This window comes from Cydia amplana, chromosome 5 (assembly GCF_948474715.1).
Source record: "Cydia amplana chromosome 5, ilCydAmpl1.1, whole genome shotgun sequence".
NCBI classification, from domain to species: Eukaryota; Metazoa; Arthropoda; class Insecta; order Lepidoptera; family Tortricidae; genus Cydia; species Cydia amplana.
Genome location: NC_086073.1, coordinates 1,896,029 through 1,915,401, shown reverse-complemented (window position 1 = coordinate 1,915,401; position 19,373 = coordinate 1,896,029). Strand labels below are relative to the sequence as shown.

Here is a 19,373-nt window from a genome sequence, read left to right as displayed (position 1 = left end):
CAGACCAAACCAATAGACAATTAGTCATTTCTTTTACAAGGGAAAGTTGTTGTTTAAACCCTCTTCAGATATGAAAGTACAAATTATTGTAAAATTTTAATTTAGGTACATGAAATATTACAGTTTCATAAATTGGTTTAATTAAATTGAATCGAATTTCAATCTGGTACGACACAATGTCTATATTATAGTGAGATTGGTAATTTTACAAAGATATAGATCGTTCGATAAGTTTCACTAGTACTTATATGCACCTCCTACAAAATACAAGTAGTTTGAACCCTTTTCTTATAGTACAGTCAGCAGCAAAAGTTGCTAAGCGGCCGAGGTGTTCAAAATGATCTTGACGCGACTTTATTGTTAAGAGAATAAAGCGAGTTTATTGTAAAGAGTGTGTCAAGGTAATTTTGAACACCTTGCCCGCTTAACAACTTCTGCTGCTTACTGTACCTTCCCATTCGAAAGTAATAGAAACGAATAAATGATATTGTAATCTTCATACCACTTTTTCTCATTAATATTCCCGATATACTAAAATGAAAGTTCTATTGACCAATCTATAATATCCAATGTGCTTATTTTTCTTTAATTTTAGTAAATGAGATATAAAATCAGAGTAATGGTATTTTTAAATAATGTAAAGAAAAAAACACATGGCTCAATCATTCAGCCAAGCCTTCTAGGTTGATTATTTCAGAAGAACCCAAATATGTACTTATGAAAATGACTAAAGGAAGGACGCTTACCACGAGGAATTTCGTACATTCCCTCGCCAGCGGGCTCAGCACGGTTCCATTTTTATCGACTATCACTATGCCCGTCACTTTCGCACTTACATACTTGTTAGAACGTGACAGGCATGGTGAAAAACGATAAAAATGCGACCGTGCTACTAGGGCTGTTCCTTTCTCTATTGCACGCGCATAATAACATTGCTGTACTGCTCGCTCAATGTCATTTACCCGTCATCATGAGCGGGATAACAATACATATAATTACGTGCGTGCGACAGAGATAGGAACAAACGGGTCAAATTCTTTGTGCAAGCGCCCTTTCTTTACTCATAATCATTTATTCGTTTATAGGTAGCCTGAGAATCGAGTCACTAGTGCAAAATGGGGTATCGTCTTGGGTCGTGCCATTCGTTTTCGTCAAGTTCTTAAATTAGTCCTATTCTGCTTTCGTCACGCATTCTACATTGAAAGTCACCGACGGTTGTGACGAATGTAGAATGGGTGACGAAAGCAGAATAGGACTAATTTAAGAACTTGACGAAAAACGAATGGGACGACCCAAGACGATACCCAAAATGACTATTCGTTATTTCTACGCTATGGTTATAATACAAGTTACTATAGACATGGTTTTATGTGACGAACACAACGCAAGAAGAACTGAACTAAGGTACTAACGCTACCGGTGAGAAGTTGAATTTAAACCTAAGAATGACGTTTCAGCAGGTTTAAATACGTAAGTCCTAGAAACGGTTAAATTTAACGAGACAGGTCGTTTTAAACGATTGCACACGGCGCATGTAAGGTATTGCGTGTGTGTGTGTGTGTGTGTGTGTGTGTGTGTGTGTGTGTGTGTGTGTGTGTGTGTGTGTGTGTGTGTGTGTGTGTGTGTGTGTGTGTGTGTGTGTAACTGGCAAGGGCTACTTGCGCAAATAATTTGTACTAGCCCGTGCTTTCATGCTCAGTCATGCGCTGGCACATGCTGAAGAACGCGTATGCCTCTTTATACAACTGTTCACAACTTTAGTTTGACAACACAAGTTTGAATACCCGCAATAATCTAAAAAAAAAACTTAAAAATCTGGTTGTTATCGTGATTTTTCAGGGCAGAGCTCTTGCGAAATATATTTAAATACTTCCAACAGTTTTACCATTTAAAAATATTGTAGAGATAAAGATCTTAGAACCTGCTGAAACTGGCATTCAATTTGATTGTCATGGGTGTGTAGCCAACATGTCAATCGGTTACGCTCCGTAGCGTACGAAACGCAACTGCCACTGTCGCACTAATATGGAAGAGTGATAGAGACAAAGTTTCGTTATCGTAGCCCAAGCGATTGTCACCATGGCTAGGCACCCTGATCCCTGTATGGAAATAAACAAAAACTATTCGAATCAACCTACGGACTTCGAAATACTTGAACATAACAGCTAAGACTTAGAATAAATTATATACAGAGCGTTCAATATAGCAACGCGACTAACTATTTACAGTAAAGTTTTGGATGCTTTGGCTATTTAGGGCTCCCGTTTTTCCTAAAAGCTACGTTTACATTTCCTAGATAATTATTGGGGGACTACGCTATCGTGGGGGCTTATACAAACAATTTAGAGTAAACCAACATGTTTCTTAGTAAATAAGTACCTAATATGACTTTCCATTCTACATAATATCAGAAAATCACGAGTATATAGCGACCCGCTAGGCGAGTTCTCCGTTCGTAGGCGCTTTTCGCTACATACGTGTTTTCTTCTGTTACCGGCTAAGCTTGTAGCGCGTAGCTCGCGCTGGCACTGAATGTGTTAAAAACTCGCTGAATTCATATGGAACGTACGAAGTGAGAAACTCGTACTATGGAAATGGGCTTGAAATGAAGTGTGTAGCAAACTTGCGTACAGTTTTTGAACAGCCTGTACAAGTAACTACTTAAGGGGCCCACTGATTAACAGTCCGCCGGACGGTATCGGCCTGTCAGTTAGAATAAAAAGTTGACAGTTCAGTTCCGAACAACTGACAGGCCATACCGTCCGACGGACTGTTAATGAGTGGGCCCTTTTACATAGAAAAACTAAAACCTAACTCAAACTGAAAACTATCGAAATCAATTTGTCTATGTATTGCCCCCACAATGACATTTTCTCCTTAGGATATGCCGTCCTAGCCTACAAACACTGGATAACGCGTAGAACCCTATACAATATTACACCTTACACTACCACCGCCTGAATTTACGAAATTTGACGACTAATTTATGCAAATATTCATGCAAGTACGAGGCGATTAGAAATCTTTAATTTTTAATCGTAATTATAATTGAAATATTTCTAAATTGAGGTAATGTTTCAAATCAGAGATATAATTAACAGTCTCCATCATATATATCGGAGCGGTCAAGGTGCTCACAAATATCTGGACACGCCTCTATTGTCAAGTCTTTAGAGTAGAGTGGGTGTTCAGATATTTTTGAGCACCTCGGCTGCTCCGACATAATTGATGACCGTATCAAGATTCACAATCAACAATACATCATGTATTTTTTATAATCGGTTCGTACGTCTGCATCGAATATGATGCATAAAACCCAGCACGTTTCCATCACATTAGCAATAATAGCAATAGAATATGATTCGCTACAAAATATTAGAAATCGGCTAGTCTACGACTATATTTGCTTTTCGGCAACGCTCCGTTCTTTCAACGCGGACATTCCAATATATTAGTAATCGGGTTTCGTTTTTCATAGTCTGGAAACAACGGCGGGCGAGTCTCGCATTCCGTACACCGGGCCGCCGCGACGTATTAGCTCGTGTTCTCGCTCGTGTGGTTGTCGGGTCCGGCGGGCGCGCGCGGCGACACGGGCCGGAACGTGCACTCGAGCTCATCGTCATCCGGCGTGCCGGGGGTACCTGGCGTGGAGGGGGTACCTGGGGTGGAGGGGGTGCGGCGCGAGCACGCGCGCTTGGGGAGGGGGGAGTCCGGCTCGTCGCCGCGGCGCTTGCGCAGCGTGACCGGGCTGAAGCTGGACGCGCGGATGGCGATGGGCGACAGGCTCCGGCGCGTCATGTACTTGCGCGTCGGGGACGGGGATACCGCCTGAGGTAACCTGGGGTAATGTGAGGATCTGTTAAACGGGGCCGAGCTATATAATTATTATGAGACGATATCGCACGAGTCCCACAAAACGTTAAACGACCTCCCATAAGTTGCTGACGGCACTCCTTGGCTGACTGACCTTTTATCGACTGCCCCAGATATCTTACATCGGTGTACACACCTGGTGACTCTAGTGGGTGAGTTGGAAAGCCCTGGCAACGTGAGGTCCTCGCAAGACTGGCCAAGTTGCATGGCAGAGTGGACCTCTCTCTCGTGAGCGACCTCCCGCGTGTTACTAACGGCACTCCTTGACTGACTGACCCTTTATCAACTGCCCCAGATATCTTACATCGGTGTACACACCTGGTGACTCTAGTGGGTGAGTTGGAAAGCCCTGGCAACGTGAGGTCCTCGCAAGACTGGCCAAGTTGCATGGCGGAGTGGACCTCTCTCTCGTGAGCGACCTCCCGCGTGTTACTAACGGCACTCCTTGACTGACTGACCCTTTATCAACTGCCCCAGATATCTTACATCGGTGTACACACCTGGTGACTCTAGTGGGTGAGTTGGAAAGCCCTGGCAACGTGAGGTCCTCGCAAGACTGGCCAAGTTGCATGGCGGAGTGGACCTCTCTCTCGTGAGCGACCACCCGCGTGTTGCTGACGGCACTCCCTGGCTGACTGACCTTTTATCAACTGCCCCAGATATCTTACATCGGTATACACACCTGGTGACTCGAGTGGGTGAGTTGGAAAGCCCTGGCAACGTGAGGTCCTCACAAGACTGGCCAAGTTGCATGGCGGAGTGGACCTCTCTCTCGTGAGCGACCTCCCGCGTGTTGCTGACGGCACTCCTTGGCTGACTGACCTTTTATCAGCTGCCCCAGATATCTTACATCAGTATACACACCTGGTGACTCTAATAAGTGAGTTAGAAAGCCCTGGCAACGTGAGGTCCTCACAAGACTGGCCAAGTTGCATGGCAGAGTGAACCTCTCTCTCGTGAGCGACCTCCCGCGTGTTGCTGACGGCACTCCTTGGCTGACTGACCTTTGATCAACTACCCCAGATATCTTACATCAGTATACACACCTGGTGACTCTAGTGGGTGAGTTGGAAAGCCCTGGCAACGTGAGGTCCTCACAAGACTGGCCAAGTTGCATGGCGGAGTGGACCTCTCTCTCGTGAGCGACCTCCCGCGTGTTGCTGACGTCGGCGCACTCCTCGAGGCGTAGCTGGTTGACGCGCGGCGCGCGAGGACCCCAGCAATTCTGAAATAACATATACTCGTCAATATGCACTACTACAGCTCTATTGCAGCGCTAACGGTATGTTCGCGGAGGCGCGCACCGACGGCTTCCACGCCATCATGCGCAAGCGGGTGGCGTCGCTGGTGCGGCGCGTACGCGGCAGCGCCAACAGTCTACTAGCCACAGTCGCATACAGGATGGATGGCGCTTTCTGGAAGTACTGGAGTAGCCTTCATGCTTGTAATAGTTAAAGTACCTACAGAACATACATAGATTAGATATATAAATACTGTCACTAACATAGGTTAAGAGTTATAATAGTACTAATATAATATTATGGAAAAGTATTCTGAAATAAATAATTATTTAATTTAATTTAATTAATGCATGCATGCCGAAATGTGGACTTTATGGAGATGCTGGTATGGAGATGTGGAATTTAAGTCTTAAAAAAGAAGCTTAACTAGGTAGAAAAACGTGAACCTAATTTATGTCACAAACATCACTTATTTGAACACAACATTAACTGCAAACACAACACAACCACCAATAAAATTATGGCTACTTTTGTGTCGACTTTTTGCGTAGCACTAATTATCTAAATGTAAACATACTTACATTACATTATTTACACTGACCATGAACTGAACACTGAACATTATACTGTTAATTTATTAATAAAAATATCCACTTTGATTGAAGATACCGCCTGTTGTCTGCCTCTTTTTTCTTTTGTATATTTTTACTGACAGTACTCGTATTCTATTCTATTGATAGTATTATTTTTACAGAAATAAATTGCTGTTCAAACAAATTTATTACAAATCCATACAAACTTTCGTCATAAATTCACATTTTACAGAATAATAAAATTAAAACTAACGAAAATCCAAGGTGGCACGTGTTAAATCGAGGTCATCAGGTCAGCTAAACAGACGACAGTTTTGTGCGGCGTCATTTATTTCCGAAACTGGCAATTTGGGTGAATATTGAGACCACGTTATAAATAATAGTGACCGAATTCATACCTAGAGATCTATTTTAATTTTAAAACGATTTGTCTGTACGGTAGACATGAATTCTATAAGTTAGTAGCTTCTTTGTCCGTGACGTTCTCGTAGAAGTCGTTAAAAAGTTTCTAAACCATTTGAGAGTTGAATAAAAAGCGGCCAAGTGCGAGTCGGACTCGCCCATGAAGGGTTCCGTATTTAGGCGATTTATGACGTATAAAAAAAACTACTTACTAGATCTCGTTCAAACCAATTTTCGGTGGCAGTTTACATGGTAATGTACATCATATATTTTTTTTAGTTTTATCATTCTCTTATTTTAGAAGTTACGGGGGGAGGGGGGACACATTTTACCACTTTGGAAGTGTCTCTCGCGCAAACTATTCAGTTTAGAAAAAAATTATATTAGAAACCTCAATATCATTTTTGAAGACCTATCCATAGATACCCCACACGTATGGGTTTGATGAAAAAAAAATTTTTGAGTTTCAGTTCGAAGTATGGGGAACCCCAAAAATTTATTGTTTTTTTTTTTCTATTTTTGTGTGAAAATCTTAATGCGGTTCACAGAATACATCTACTTACCAAGTTTCAACACTATAGTTCTTTTAGTTTCGGAGAAAAGTGGCTGTGACATACGGACGGACAGACAGACGGACAGACGGACCGACGGACAGACAGACAGACAGACATGACGAATCTATAAGGGTTCCGTTTTTTGCCATTTGGCTACGGAACCCTAATAAAAATGCTTTCATAGTGAAGCTCTATCTACACTATAGTTCGTTTTTTTTAGCATTAGAAATAAGGTAAACAATCTTGATGTGTCTTTTAATTGAAAAACACATTTTAAAATAAGTTACGGTAAATATGTAACAATTATGAATCTAATACGATCTTTTATAGTCTTCTGCTTTCATAAGTAAGTAATAGTTATTGATTTTTAAAAAGTATTTTTCAATTAAAAGACATGTCAAAATAGCTTACCTTCTTTCAAGTTCTTTCTAATGCTAAAAAAGCGAACTATAATACAAACCTTGTGAAATATGTTTCCAATTAGAATTTTCTATCCTCCAAGGTATAGGCTGTATGTTGTCTGTCCATCTATCTACCTAAGTATTGTGTTGTGTTGTGTTGTGTTATAGATTTACGCCTGACAAAAGACACTTATTCTATACTTTGTGAATTGCCTGCTTTCACAGAATAGAATGAAGATTACACGTAGGTATTGTGTAGGAATTAAAGGTAAAGGGAATGCTGTTTAGAGTATTTTTCTTTTCGTGCAGTCGTGTGATACTACCGAGTAGGGCCACCTATAAGCTAAGTGTTGTGAAAATTGTATTGTGTTGGCAACACTGAGAATAGAGTAGAGACTTAGGCGCATCGTGTCCATTTAATATACATGATGAGAAGATGTTGTAATATTGTGTCAAGTAACTTGTAACGTGAAAATAAATATATCTAATTATAATGCGTCGACGATTGGAAATAGGTTGGATTACTTGGATTGGAACAAAGGGAAACGATAAGGTGATGAACTTACATTAGGGCTATGTGGCGTGGCTAGCGGGCTGAAGCTGCCGCTGTGCCGTCGCGTGCGCAGGTTCAGGTTGTTGTTGGAGAACATGCTAAAGCTGCTGAAGACTGATGTACTCCTGTAAAAAATAACAACACCCATGTTGCACGAAAACTAGTTTTGATAGTGATGCGACTGTCACAGCCAAGCCAAAAGCTTCCAAAGATATTTAGTGTTGAATGTAGGGGGCTTGCATTAGCCCTTGTATGCATTCTATGCAAGACTGTGCACCACCATGGCGAGAATGGAACACATTATTTAGCTATCAAGTTCAACGTTCATAGGCTGCGGTGGTCACTTCGGGCCGTACGCTTGTTTGCCAACGTTTTGGTATATAAGGAAAGGTTATGAATTATGATTTTTGCAGATATTTACAAGAAATACTGGTTGGTTTTTCAACAAATATTTGCTTTTTTTGCCAAATACCCTACCGAACAAAGTCTGCAGAGCAAAGTCCAATGTGACGGAATATACAAATAAAACGCTTGTCAAAGAGAATAAAAAACTGCATCCACATTATACATTTCATATCCATTCTGATCACATAAAAATACCAAAACGTTTTGACATTTTAAATGCAAATAAACAATCCATTACAGCCTTTACGCCATCACCATAAGAGCTCGCGAGTTTGATTCACATTAAGTTTAACAAATGACGTATCAGCCGTATTTTTGCTAGTAAACTCCGATCTTTGTTTAGTAGTGAAGTGTGTTGCGTGCGTGGCGTGGTGCCAAGTGTATAAAATTGCACTGTTAATTGCAGTGTACACTTGGGTTAAGAAAAAAGGAAGCAAGAGGTGTCTCAACAAGGATAACGAATGCGGAAAAGTTATTGGTACAAACCAAGATTCGAACCCACGACATCCCATTTGAAAGTCAAACCGAACGTCAGCAACTCGCCGTAAATTTTTACCAGTTCCGTCTTTTCAGGGTTTCATGGTCAGCAACACTGGTCAGCAAGGAACTCTTAAGGTTACGCCATGTCATCTGTCTGTCCGTCTGTCCACGCATACGCATCTGATGTGTGTTGGGCTTAAACACCAAATTAAGTAGGCAAGATCATTAATTAAATATTTATATGTAGGTGTAATCAGAAGTTTTTATTAAGCCACATGGATGATAATCATCGTGGGAAGTGCAGTTGCGTCACAGTCCTGCTATCTTACTGTGAAAGGTTCTGTTTGTCAAGGTGAACATTGTCAAATTAAGGGTTAACTATCTGTCACCCTTTTCACAGCTAAGGGTGGTATTCCTTCTGTCCAATATCTTGGTCCAATGTATATTTGCTCACATTTTGCTTAATGAGAGAGTGAGACGTAATGCACATTGGACCAAGATATTGGACAGATGGAATACCACCCTAAACCACTGAATCGAACTAAATTTTAGATAGCATTGCAAATAAGATATCAATATCTTGTGTTGGCAGGCTTGTCACTTAAGTCAAATGGAGACAAATGCCATTGTAATCTGTTGGCATGGAGCAGATAACTACCATTATATCAGCCCTAGTAGCACGGTCGCATTTTTATCGTTTGTCACCATGCCTGTCACGTTCTAACTAGTATGTAAGTGCGAAAGTGACGGGCATAGTGATAGTCGATAAAAATGGAACCATGCTGAGCCCGCAGGGCTTGTTTTTATATCAGGTTCGTTAAGATAATGAGCAGTACCATCGCCCACACTGTTAACTGTACATCGATGGACCTTATGCCTTTTGTAATAAGGTCCACCAATGTCCAGTTAAGAGTGTTGCTGTTTGTAGAATTGCCAGGAAATTCTTTATAAGCATCAACACACATGACACACAATAGTTAAGTGTTTAATGTGTTCTTTATATATTCAGCACTAAAAGCATTTGTATTCAAAACAAAATATATTGCACAATTATTGATAAATATTTTGCTGTCAGTGTAAATCTGTCACCTATCATGCACCACAGTCACACACACAGGAAACACATAATTGGTTGATTCTAGTTAAAGTCGTTGACAAGACACAAGTTGCAGGTAACATAAGTAAAAGTGATTATCACTTTTATTGTACTACTTCCACTTTCATAAAGGTAAGGTCAGTTTTGTTGTTAACAACACACTTATCATAGCAGCTTACTAGTCATATAACAAGAAACAATAATATTAACACTTTCGGTGCCGGGCTCCCCGTTTCCAGTATAAAATGAACACACATACATGTTCTTGGCAGTGAATGTATTAAATTTTCTTTTTTTTACTGTAGGGGCCATGCATGTTGGAAGGTCTGCCACCTTTTTGCTTAAATTGGAAACTTAAACATTTGACACTTCACGGCAAAAGCTGCCTCCTACAGTGCATGCATGCTTCCTTGCACGTTGTAGATTCTCCCATCTTGTGGCCTAAATCAGAATCATAAACTTGACATTTACACTTTGCACCAATAAACAATGGGCTGCTGTGCTGCCCCCTACAGTTCATGTACGCTTCCTATATGTATTAACCTTGTGTATGCCTTCAGGAAAACCTTTAGAGTGAATATAGAAAGAATTAAATGTCAAGATGAGAGAAGTGAAGGGAGTGTATGTTAACACTTCAATTTGTTATCAAAGTATCAAAACAAAGTAGGTGGGGCTACTATTTAACACCTGTTGTACTCAAAAAAGCATATTAGTAATAGTTAGAAGTATTACAGCTTGAAAATGATAAGCCAATCTAACTAAATACTGCATGAAACATGAACATGTGTAAGATACTGAAGCAATGCACTTACCTCTAAATAATAAATGCTGTGCCCCCAATGACAGCCAACTAGCTGCAATCATCATGCATGTTGCTGCAATATGATACTGCAAACTGATGACTGTTTTCTAAATTATCTAAACAACACGACGCAGTCACCGCCGCGCCCGTGCGGGCGCTCGATACGGCGCGGCACCCACGGACGACCTCAGTAGCTGTCAAAAATAGGCAGTGGCCCGCCACATAGCGCTATAGAAGGCGAAGCTTTACCTAGGCGTTGTAGTTGTCGTGGGCGAAGTAGCAGCCGTCGGTGCCACCTCATTGATCAACGGTGCGCTGCTGCACCGCTTCAATATGTTCGGCGCATCCACATCCATTATCTAGCGACCATTTATTCACTGACGTATTATGTAGTTGTATGCATCGGGACCGCCGAGCGCTAGTTTATGTAACACTGTAAGTGCACTTATAATTCATCTAATAGCTCTATTGCGTCTATAAACATATACATTTTAATAATCAAATTAAATGATAACACAAAATAAAACTAAATACTCTACTCGAGAAGCTAAAAAGTGGCTTGAAGCTGACCTGTCAATTCGCCGCAAAGAGAAGCGTTCAAATGTTTTTGTTGTCGGTACATTCAAAAAAAAATATCATAATGCAAAGAAAACTTTATGTGTAATTGGAAAGTCAGTTACAAATATTTATTTATTCACTCCTTTATACATGTGAGCGGAGAAATAAAAGAAATTGATTTATACGATTAAGTTAATCGAACAATTTAAATTTTATGCATATCAATTTCTTTTATTGAAATTTTATTATTGAACGCGACCAAACTGAAATGTCAAAATTACGTTTTGTTACGCGACAGAGTCGACAGAATCGATTACATATTCAACGTTCATTTCTTGTAACAAATGTTTCTTTAACTTTAACTAACAATAACTAGCTCATCAAACATTTTTTTTAATAAATTCTTAATTTAGTCTGGATAAAATGGATATTTCAATTTAAATAAGGGCCAAAATAAATTAACTTGACATTACAAAACACAGCATGTGAACGAAACGTTAGAACCTGTGGAGCTTTGGTTCTAGAGCCAGTGTTGCCAGATCTACTGATTAAGCAGTAAATCTATCTGATTTTAAAAATATCTACTGATCTACTGCTTTTTGCTGGTGAGCTACTGATTTTTCGAAAACGAGGGGTAAATTTTATAAAACCATCATAAGACCTGTCGTCATGTATGGATCAGTGTTGGGCCCTAAAGGTGACGGATGAGAAGAGATTGCATGTAGCGGAAATGAGAATGTTAAGATGGATGTGTGGTGTGACAAGAATGGATAGGATAAGGAATGAGTATACGAGTATAAGAGGAAGCCTGAAAGTTGCACCCATAGTAGAAAAAGTAAGAGCGAATCGCATAGCGTGGTATGGGCATGTGATGACCTGATGACGAATGAATGTGGAGAGAACTAACGGGAGAGGAAAACTGAGGAAAAGATGGATGGACTGAGTCATGTGACGAGAAAGGTATTACGAATGAATGTGGAGGGAATTAACGGGAGAGGAAAACCGAGGAAAAGGTGGATGGACTGTGTGAGAGATGATATGAAACGAACGCAAGTAAATGATGAGATGACGAGCGAGAGAGAGGTATGGAAGAAAAAAACATGCTGCGCCGACCCCAAATGAATGGGATAAGGGCAAGCGAATGATGAGTAGAAAAAAAACTTGTGCTCATTTATTAATTATAATAACAGAAGTAAGAGACAGAATGATACTCTTCATTTTACTGTTACTGACAATTTGATTTGCCAGCTATACTCAATTACGCCCAGTTTGTCAGCAGAAAAAGGTAAAAAAAAAATTCTATGGGAGGTTGGTGTCAGGTCAGAGCATATAGATGGTCAAGCAAATCTTGTCAGTAGAAAAAAGCGCGAAATTCATGAGACGATATCCCTTCGCGCCTACATTTTTCAAATTTGCCGCCCTTTTCTACTGACAAGATCTGGTTGACCAAGTATAATTTATTTATTTTAAATTTTACCTATTGCAGACATCACTTTTTAAATCTACTGCTTTTTTCCCCTATCTACTGCTAAAACGATTTTTTTTCTACTGAATATTTCAGATTTCATCTGGCAACACTGTCTAGAGCGGAAAGAGCATGACGCTGGCTACTTTACTTTAGTAAATGCCATTACAAAAATAAAAATAAAATTGTAATTTGTGTATGAAATTTTATATTTTTTTACGCAACCGTCATTAAAGTCCAAAATCAATGTACATTAGAAGAAAGTAAGGCAGTTATTTTTAAATAAATTATTAATATACCATACTGATAAACGAAAACATACGGTAATTTTATTTTGTTTTGTTTTCAGTACAGCAGTTAAATACTGCTTGGTGATCGCGTTAGGGGCAATTTTGTACGCTGAAGTGATCGTGTACTATATCCAAGCATTCCAATGGCAGAATTTAGAATGCCAAGTAGGAGACAAAACTTGTACGAAGATACTTTTCATCGCCGATCCGCAGATACAGGGTGAATTAGCGGAGCGTCCGCCCTTGAGCTACCTTTTTAACTGGGACAGTGACAGGTGAGTTGTGGATCTACTAGTAAACAATATTAAAGGATTTAAATGTGGATTAGCCTATATAAGTACAAGTTGCATATGCTGTCCAAAGCATCCAATCCTGCCTTATCGAGCGCGTATCAAAGCCCTAAAAACAAATCAAGAGCCCAATGGTTTGAATTGACTATGGGCCCAACGCTATCTTCTTTTTGCTATCTCTTGACTTGAAACTTGTCTTTGCAGTGCAACCATTCCCAATCCATTGAGTTGGGTGCCTATTAAAATTCGTGGTCTAGTCCTGCAACTTTCTAGACAATACTTTTGATCTTGAGAGACTAACACTTCCGTGCATACAGTGATATTGTATTGTAACCCTTTTCCAGGCATAGTATAATTTATCAACCACATATGTGCCAATAGAACATCAACTCTAGCATTTCAATTTAAGGTTCAAATTAGATTGCACTTGGAAATGTGAGTTTTCTTCAAATTAATCATTAAAGATTACTTGGAATATATTTGGATTTTTGGAAAAACCTTGTAGATTGTTCCGGCCTGGAAAACGGTTGATTAATTACAACATGTTTCAGATTTGTACAGATGACATTTTCGAGAGCTGTCCGTCACTTTGAACCAGAAGTTTTGGTGTATCTTGGAGACCTGATGGATGAAGGATCCATAGCTGACACGGATCAATATTCGCGCTATACCAAGAGGCTATCCCATATATTTGACAATATACCTTATCCTGTACATGTAAGATTGAAAATTGTACCTTTAATCATTTTTCTTGAAATATAAATATGACAAATCATAAGTGTTAAATTGTAAATAATGAAGGTTTGACAATATAAGTAAATAAATATTAAAATTAATAGTCATGCACCTTCTGGCTATGCCCCACCTCACTAAACGGAGGTTTTATTAGGAGTATGTTGGGTATTCAACCCTTAAACTGATACAATGTTCTAAACTACTGCGCAAAAGATCCCTATGGGTCGAATTGTATCTGCAAGGGCCCCCGAAAACCAAAAGATAAGATAAGATGTTCTAAACTAGTGAAATGCCTAAAGTTAAATTGTTTCCTTACAGCAAATCTGGGTACCAGGAGACAATGACATTGGTGGAGAGAATGAGCCCATTAAGTGGGATAAGGTGGGATTGTTTTACAGGGTGTTTGCTCAGCCACCTATAGTGGCAGTTAAAGATATATCATTCTACAGGTATAAATAATCGATTTATTTTGAAATTTCTGATATCTAGAGTATGATTGTATGTTGGATTTGTTAGCTGTACGGTCACGCTCTGTGATTGAGCCATTTAGGGTCCCAGCTAAATTAGTTGTTCAATACTTATGCTATGTAATGTCCAATTTAACTAGAACCCTTTGTCGTCCAACATGCAGTTCGTCATATACATTGTAATGAGCTTTCTGCCTTTTAAAACAATTATTTGATCGGCAGGATAAACGCCATCACGCATGAGTACCCCAAACTGCCCGAGAACGAGACAGACGATAATTTCAAGATAGCTGTCTCACACTATCCGCTGCTGATACGACATGCCTTTCTCGCAGAGGTAGGTATTTATATCCATCCATACTTATATAATTAATGCGAACACCCAATTTAGCTAGGGCCCTAAATGGCGTAACAATCCCGTGTGGTGACTGTACCTGCCTGAATTAACGAACATTTAAAAAGATTTTCATTTCCCCAGGTAAATAAACACATCACCGACCTGGACATATACTTCTGCGCGCACGACCACGAATCTAAATACACGACGCAAACGCAGAGATTCGAACAAAACAATATACATCAGTTCTACGGCAACGAAATACTGGACATAGCGTTTGGGGCGGATGTGTATGAGATATATGTCCCGACCTGCTCGTATAGAATGGGGACTAACAAGATTGGATATGGTGCGGCGGTTTTAGGTATGTATTAAGAGGAAAGAGGAAAATCGCTTCACCATACAAACCATATAAACATATGTTACGTCCCACGGGTAAAGGTACCTTATGGCGGTTGGCGCTTACGCTATTATTAACGCCGCTCCAATATTATTGCGGCGCTATGCGACGTAAGCGCCAGCGGCCATAAGGTACCTTTTACCGTGGAACGTCACATATTTTCTCTCTGTCAATACCCTCTCTACCTAATATGTTTTTACGGAAAAGCGGTCGTCCACTATGTCTTAATAGTTATTTATGATATAAGTGCGAAAAAGCGGAAATCGAAACGAGTGGCGATAAATTAAAATACGACCGAAGGGAGTGATTTAAATCGATACGAGTTGCGAATTAAAATACGACCGAAGGGAGTGTTTTAAATCGATACGAGTTGCGAATTAGTTATTCGCACGTGTATCGTACAACGTTTTACAGTACATATGGCACTTTATTAACTCACATTTATAGACGGGTCTAACGCGAAATTTATTCAATTACCTTTATATACCGACGTTTCGACACAGGTTTCACTGGTCATGGTCGCGGCCAACTAAAGTCTCAGCAAAATGTCAAAACAGAGATTTGTGCAACTACCCGACGAAAAGTGTATGAAAAAGTTTGGGGTAGACATCACATTTTCAAACCACCCACTACACATAATGCTGAGACTTTAGTTGGCCGCGACCATGACCAGTGAAACCTGTGTCGAAACGTCGGTATATAAAGGTAATTGAATAAATTTCGCGTTAGACCCGTCTATAAATGTGAGTTAATATGTGTTCAAAACGCGAAGGTTTTAAATATTATATGGCACTTTACTTTCGACATACGCACTGAAAGTGCTCTTTCCCGCACTAGTTAGGGAAAGTAGCACCATATGTACTGTAAAATAATGTTTATTAATGTGTTGATACAATAATATTCCAAATCTCAAACATGAATTATAGCCAAGAAATTCATCATCATCATCATCATGAGCCTGCACTGTCCCACTACTACTGGGCTCTCTTATTCTTTAACGTCCCGACATCTCAAACGAGGTCTACCGTAACGCCTTACAATTTGTGGGACCCAATGGGTAGCTGTTTTGACCCACAAATCATCCGGCAAACGTGTCCTGTCCAGTCCCACTTAAGCGGAAATTATGAAAAAAAAAACATAGTTTATCTTATCTATTTGTTAGCCTGTTGTGTCCCAGTGCTGGGCAAAGGCCTCCCTCTCTTTTTAGGGTTCCGTAGCCAAGTGGCAAAAAACGGAACCCTTACAGATTCGTCATGTCTGTCTGTCTGTCCGTCCGTATGTCACAGCCACTTTTCTCCGAAACTATAAGAACTATACTGTTGAAACTTGGTAAGTAGATGTATTCTGTGAACCGCATTAAGATTTTCACACAAAAATAGAAAAAAACAATAAATTTTTGGGGTTCCCCATACTTCGAACTGAAACTACAAAAAATTTTTTTTCATCAAACCCATACGTGTGGGGTATCTATGGATAGGTCTTCAAAAATGATATTGAGGTTTCTAATATAATGTTTTTCTAAACTGAATAGTTTGCGCGAGAGACACTTCCAAAGTGGTAAAATGTGTGTCCCCCCCCCTGTAACTTCTAAAATAAGAGAATGATAAAACTAAAAAAAATATATGATGTACATTACCATGTAAACTTCCACCGAAAATTGGTTTGAACGAGATCTAGTAAGTAGTTTTTTTTTATACGTCATAAATCGCCTAAATACGGAACCCTTCATGGGCGAGTCCGACTCGCACTTGGCCGCTTTTTTCCACGCGTCTCGTTCTATGAGAATATTACCTACCCAAAAATTAAAACCTATGTAATTCTTTGGGAATATAGGGAGCATTTAACCCGTATTGTATATTTACCCGTATATTACATACAGTATACAAAATACTTTGAACATGATAAGAGTCTGTCCCGAAAAATACGATAAGGTGCAGGGGGTTTAGACTACGGAATAATTTAAACTAATCGAAATATCTTCCATGTTTTACATTATTAACTAGAGTCACACACAACACATATTTTTCGCTATCTTGACATATATGGTACAACATGGAAGATATTTCGATTAGTTTAAATTACCCCGCAGTCAATCATTCGGTGGCATCATCGAATGGACCCTACGGAAGACCAGCGCTGGCTTTATACCTAGCATTATGCTGAGTTGGGTCCATTTCGTGATGCACACTTAATTGTTCTCTTCTGTTCTTGCTGTTGTTGTCTGTACGTGTTCGTACATGTTTTGTGAACGTCACGAATAAAAATCTTTTTCTCAAACATGCAATGAAATGTCGTCGCTCCGGGCGTTATATGAGGCTTCGAAGTATCACGTTTAGGGCGGAGCAACTCCAAAGAACTGTAAAGGAATTTCATACGAAATTGAAGGCCTAGGCCGGGAAGTAATTTTTTTTTAAATTCTAATGTAAACATGGGGTCTGTGTCCATGAACAGACTAAACAGCCGAATTATATATATATATTTTTTGGTGAATGAATGGTTATCGGACCAAAATATCCGTGTTAACGCCTGTTATACACGAACGTACTGATATTAAGAATACGAATCTGTATGATTCAATGTGTTGATGAATAAATTTAAAATTTTGTCTATACGTAAGTCACCAGAGACCATAGACAATATTTAAAATCCTCTGCATTTATTTTATTTATAGAAATTGAGATTCTTATTATCAGATTGTGTATAATGGCCCTAATAAGGTCTATTCGAACACTACACACGCGAAATACGGACGATTTCCGTAAAAAAAAAACAATTATGGCGGAATTGGAAGGAAAATTAAAAAACTTTTGTTGTGAAGTTGGATTTTTATTATAAAGATTATACATTTGTTTTTTTGAGTGGTGTATTTTTTTATTTCATTGCATGTTTGAGAAAAGCACTATACATGCCTAGCCGTGAAAAGGTCTTGCCGGCTTCGTATCACTATCCGGCCTCCCTACGGTCGGCCGGCTATACCTACTCACCCGGCAAGCCCTTCTTTCCCGGCGTCTGCAGTAATGTACTTTATCTTTAAAATGCCGCTTGCACCTTATAACAATAAAACAAAATTTATAACATTTACAGACTATAACAACACGCGCCTGCGCTACACCGTGTTCTGGTCGCCGCAGCGATTTCTCTACCTCTTCGGCTACCTTGTTCTCCTAGTACCCGGTATAGCTTACGCGGCCGCTTGCATAGTCAAACTGTTCTGCCAGTGGTATTGTAGGAGTACAATTTTACCCATGTATAGCAAACTTTAGCGGTGACATACATTACATACACTTCTCTACCTCCATGGACAAATTAATATACTAATATTAATATGTATATAATTAAGGATATGATGGAAAAGGTTCCCGCAGTTGGGTAAGGTAACATAATTCCGATTTTTCCTATTATATGCATCACTTTTAACTTTTTTTTTAGTTTGTAACATGATAGTATTGTAGACGAGAGATTTTTTGAAGTGAGAACTTCTTTAGCGTCGCTGTGCACTTTTTGAGGTGGGGAAAAAATGTTAAACTCGAGACAGCGTAAGACGATCACGTGACCGTAAGACGGACACGTGACCTGATCGAAAAACTGTTACATGTAATGTCATTGAGTTTTTCTTTATTGATTAAAATGCCATCTAGTGAGTTTCGCTCTAACTGGTATTAATATAACTCGAGTACTAACAGTGATGTGCTTAGGAGTTTCAAGTAATTAACGCTAACGCTAGATGGCGTTAACCTCAATTATACATAGTGCATTTTGTACTAGTTATTGAGTTTTCACTTCTGCCGGCACTCCCTGAGTGGAACCCGTTGTTTTTTTTTTCAATCATATTGTTAATAATTTATTATATTTTTGGGATTTGTTGTCAAGCAGACCCCAGGCTCCCATGAGCCGTGGCAAAAAGCCGGAACAACGTTAGTAAGATATGATAATTGTTGTGTTAGGTAATTTTATTTAAAACAATACGAATTTTAATATTGAGAGCTTGCCCCATCCATAGTTATTGTTATACTGTGTTAAAAATAAATTATATTTATATTTAGTTTAACTGTAAATATCTCGCTACCCGAATTTATAGTAAAGCCTAGAAAAAGAACATCCGGCTGTGGCGCTAGTGTGATAAGAGCTGTAATACATTCCCAGTAAATAATAATCATGATCATAGTAATAGCGTAAATACTATCATCGCAAATGATTAAACCAGTGGTTCCTAACCTTTTCAGTCCGGTCACCCCTATGACTAACTAGGGAACCTGATTTTACCCCTCCTCCCAATGGCAATTAAAAATAAAACGTGTACGTTTGTTGTATTGTTATATTAGGTTAGCTTATTACCCCCGTAAAATACCAGTTTTACCCCCACGGGGGTAATTCCCCCAGGTTAGGAACCACTGGATTAAACAAAAAAGGCCGGTAAAGGGTAAGGTAAAC

At 39.4% G+C, this 19,373-nt stretch overlaps 2 protein-coding genes across 2 annotated transcripts; one reads left to right on the top strand and one right to left on the bottom strand.

Moving 5' to 3' along the window:
- Positions 1-3,534: 3,534 nt before the first annotated feature.
- On the bottom strand, positions 3,535-11,030 carry LOC134648211 (uncharacterized). Its single transcript, XM_063502695.1, has 4 exons — positions 10,650-11,030; positions 7,631-7,742; positions 4,920-5,098; positions 3,535-3,838 (listed from the first exon to the last, which is right to left on the bottom strand). Exons 1-4 carry the CDS (start codon positions 10,754-10,756, stop codon positions 3,535-3,537), a joined length of 702 nt encoding a protein of 233 aa, XP_063358765.1. The 5' UTR covers positions 10,757-11,030.
- Positions 11,031-12,631: 1,601 nt separating this feature from the next.
- On the top strand, positions 12,632-18,219 carry LOC134647821 (metallophosphoesterase 1). Its single transcript, XM_063502148.1, has 7 exons — positions 12,632-12,686; positions 12,773-12,988; positions 13,555-13,720; positions 14,057-14,187; positions 14,428-14,542; positions 14,684-14,906; positions 18,027-18,219. Exons 1-7 carry the CDS (start codon positions 12,670-12,672, stop codon positions 18,203-18,205), a joined length of 1,047 nt encoding a protein of 348 aa, XP_063358218.1. The 5' UTR covers positions 12,632-12,669; the 3' UTR covers positions 18,206-18,219.
- Positions 18,220-19,373: the final 1,154 nt, after the last annotated feature.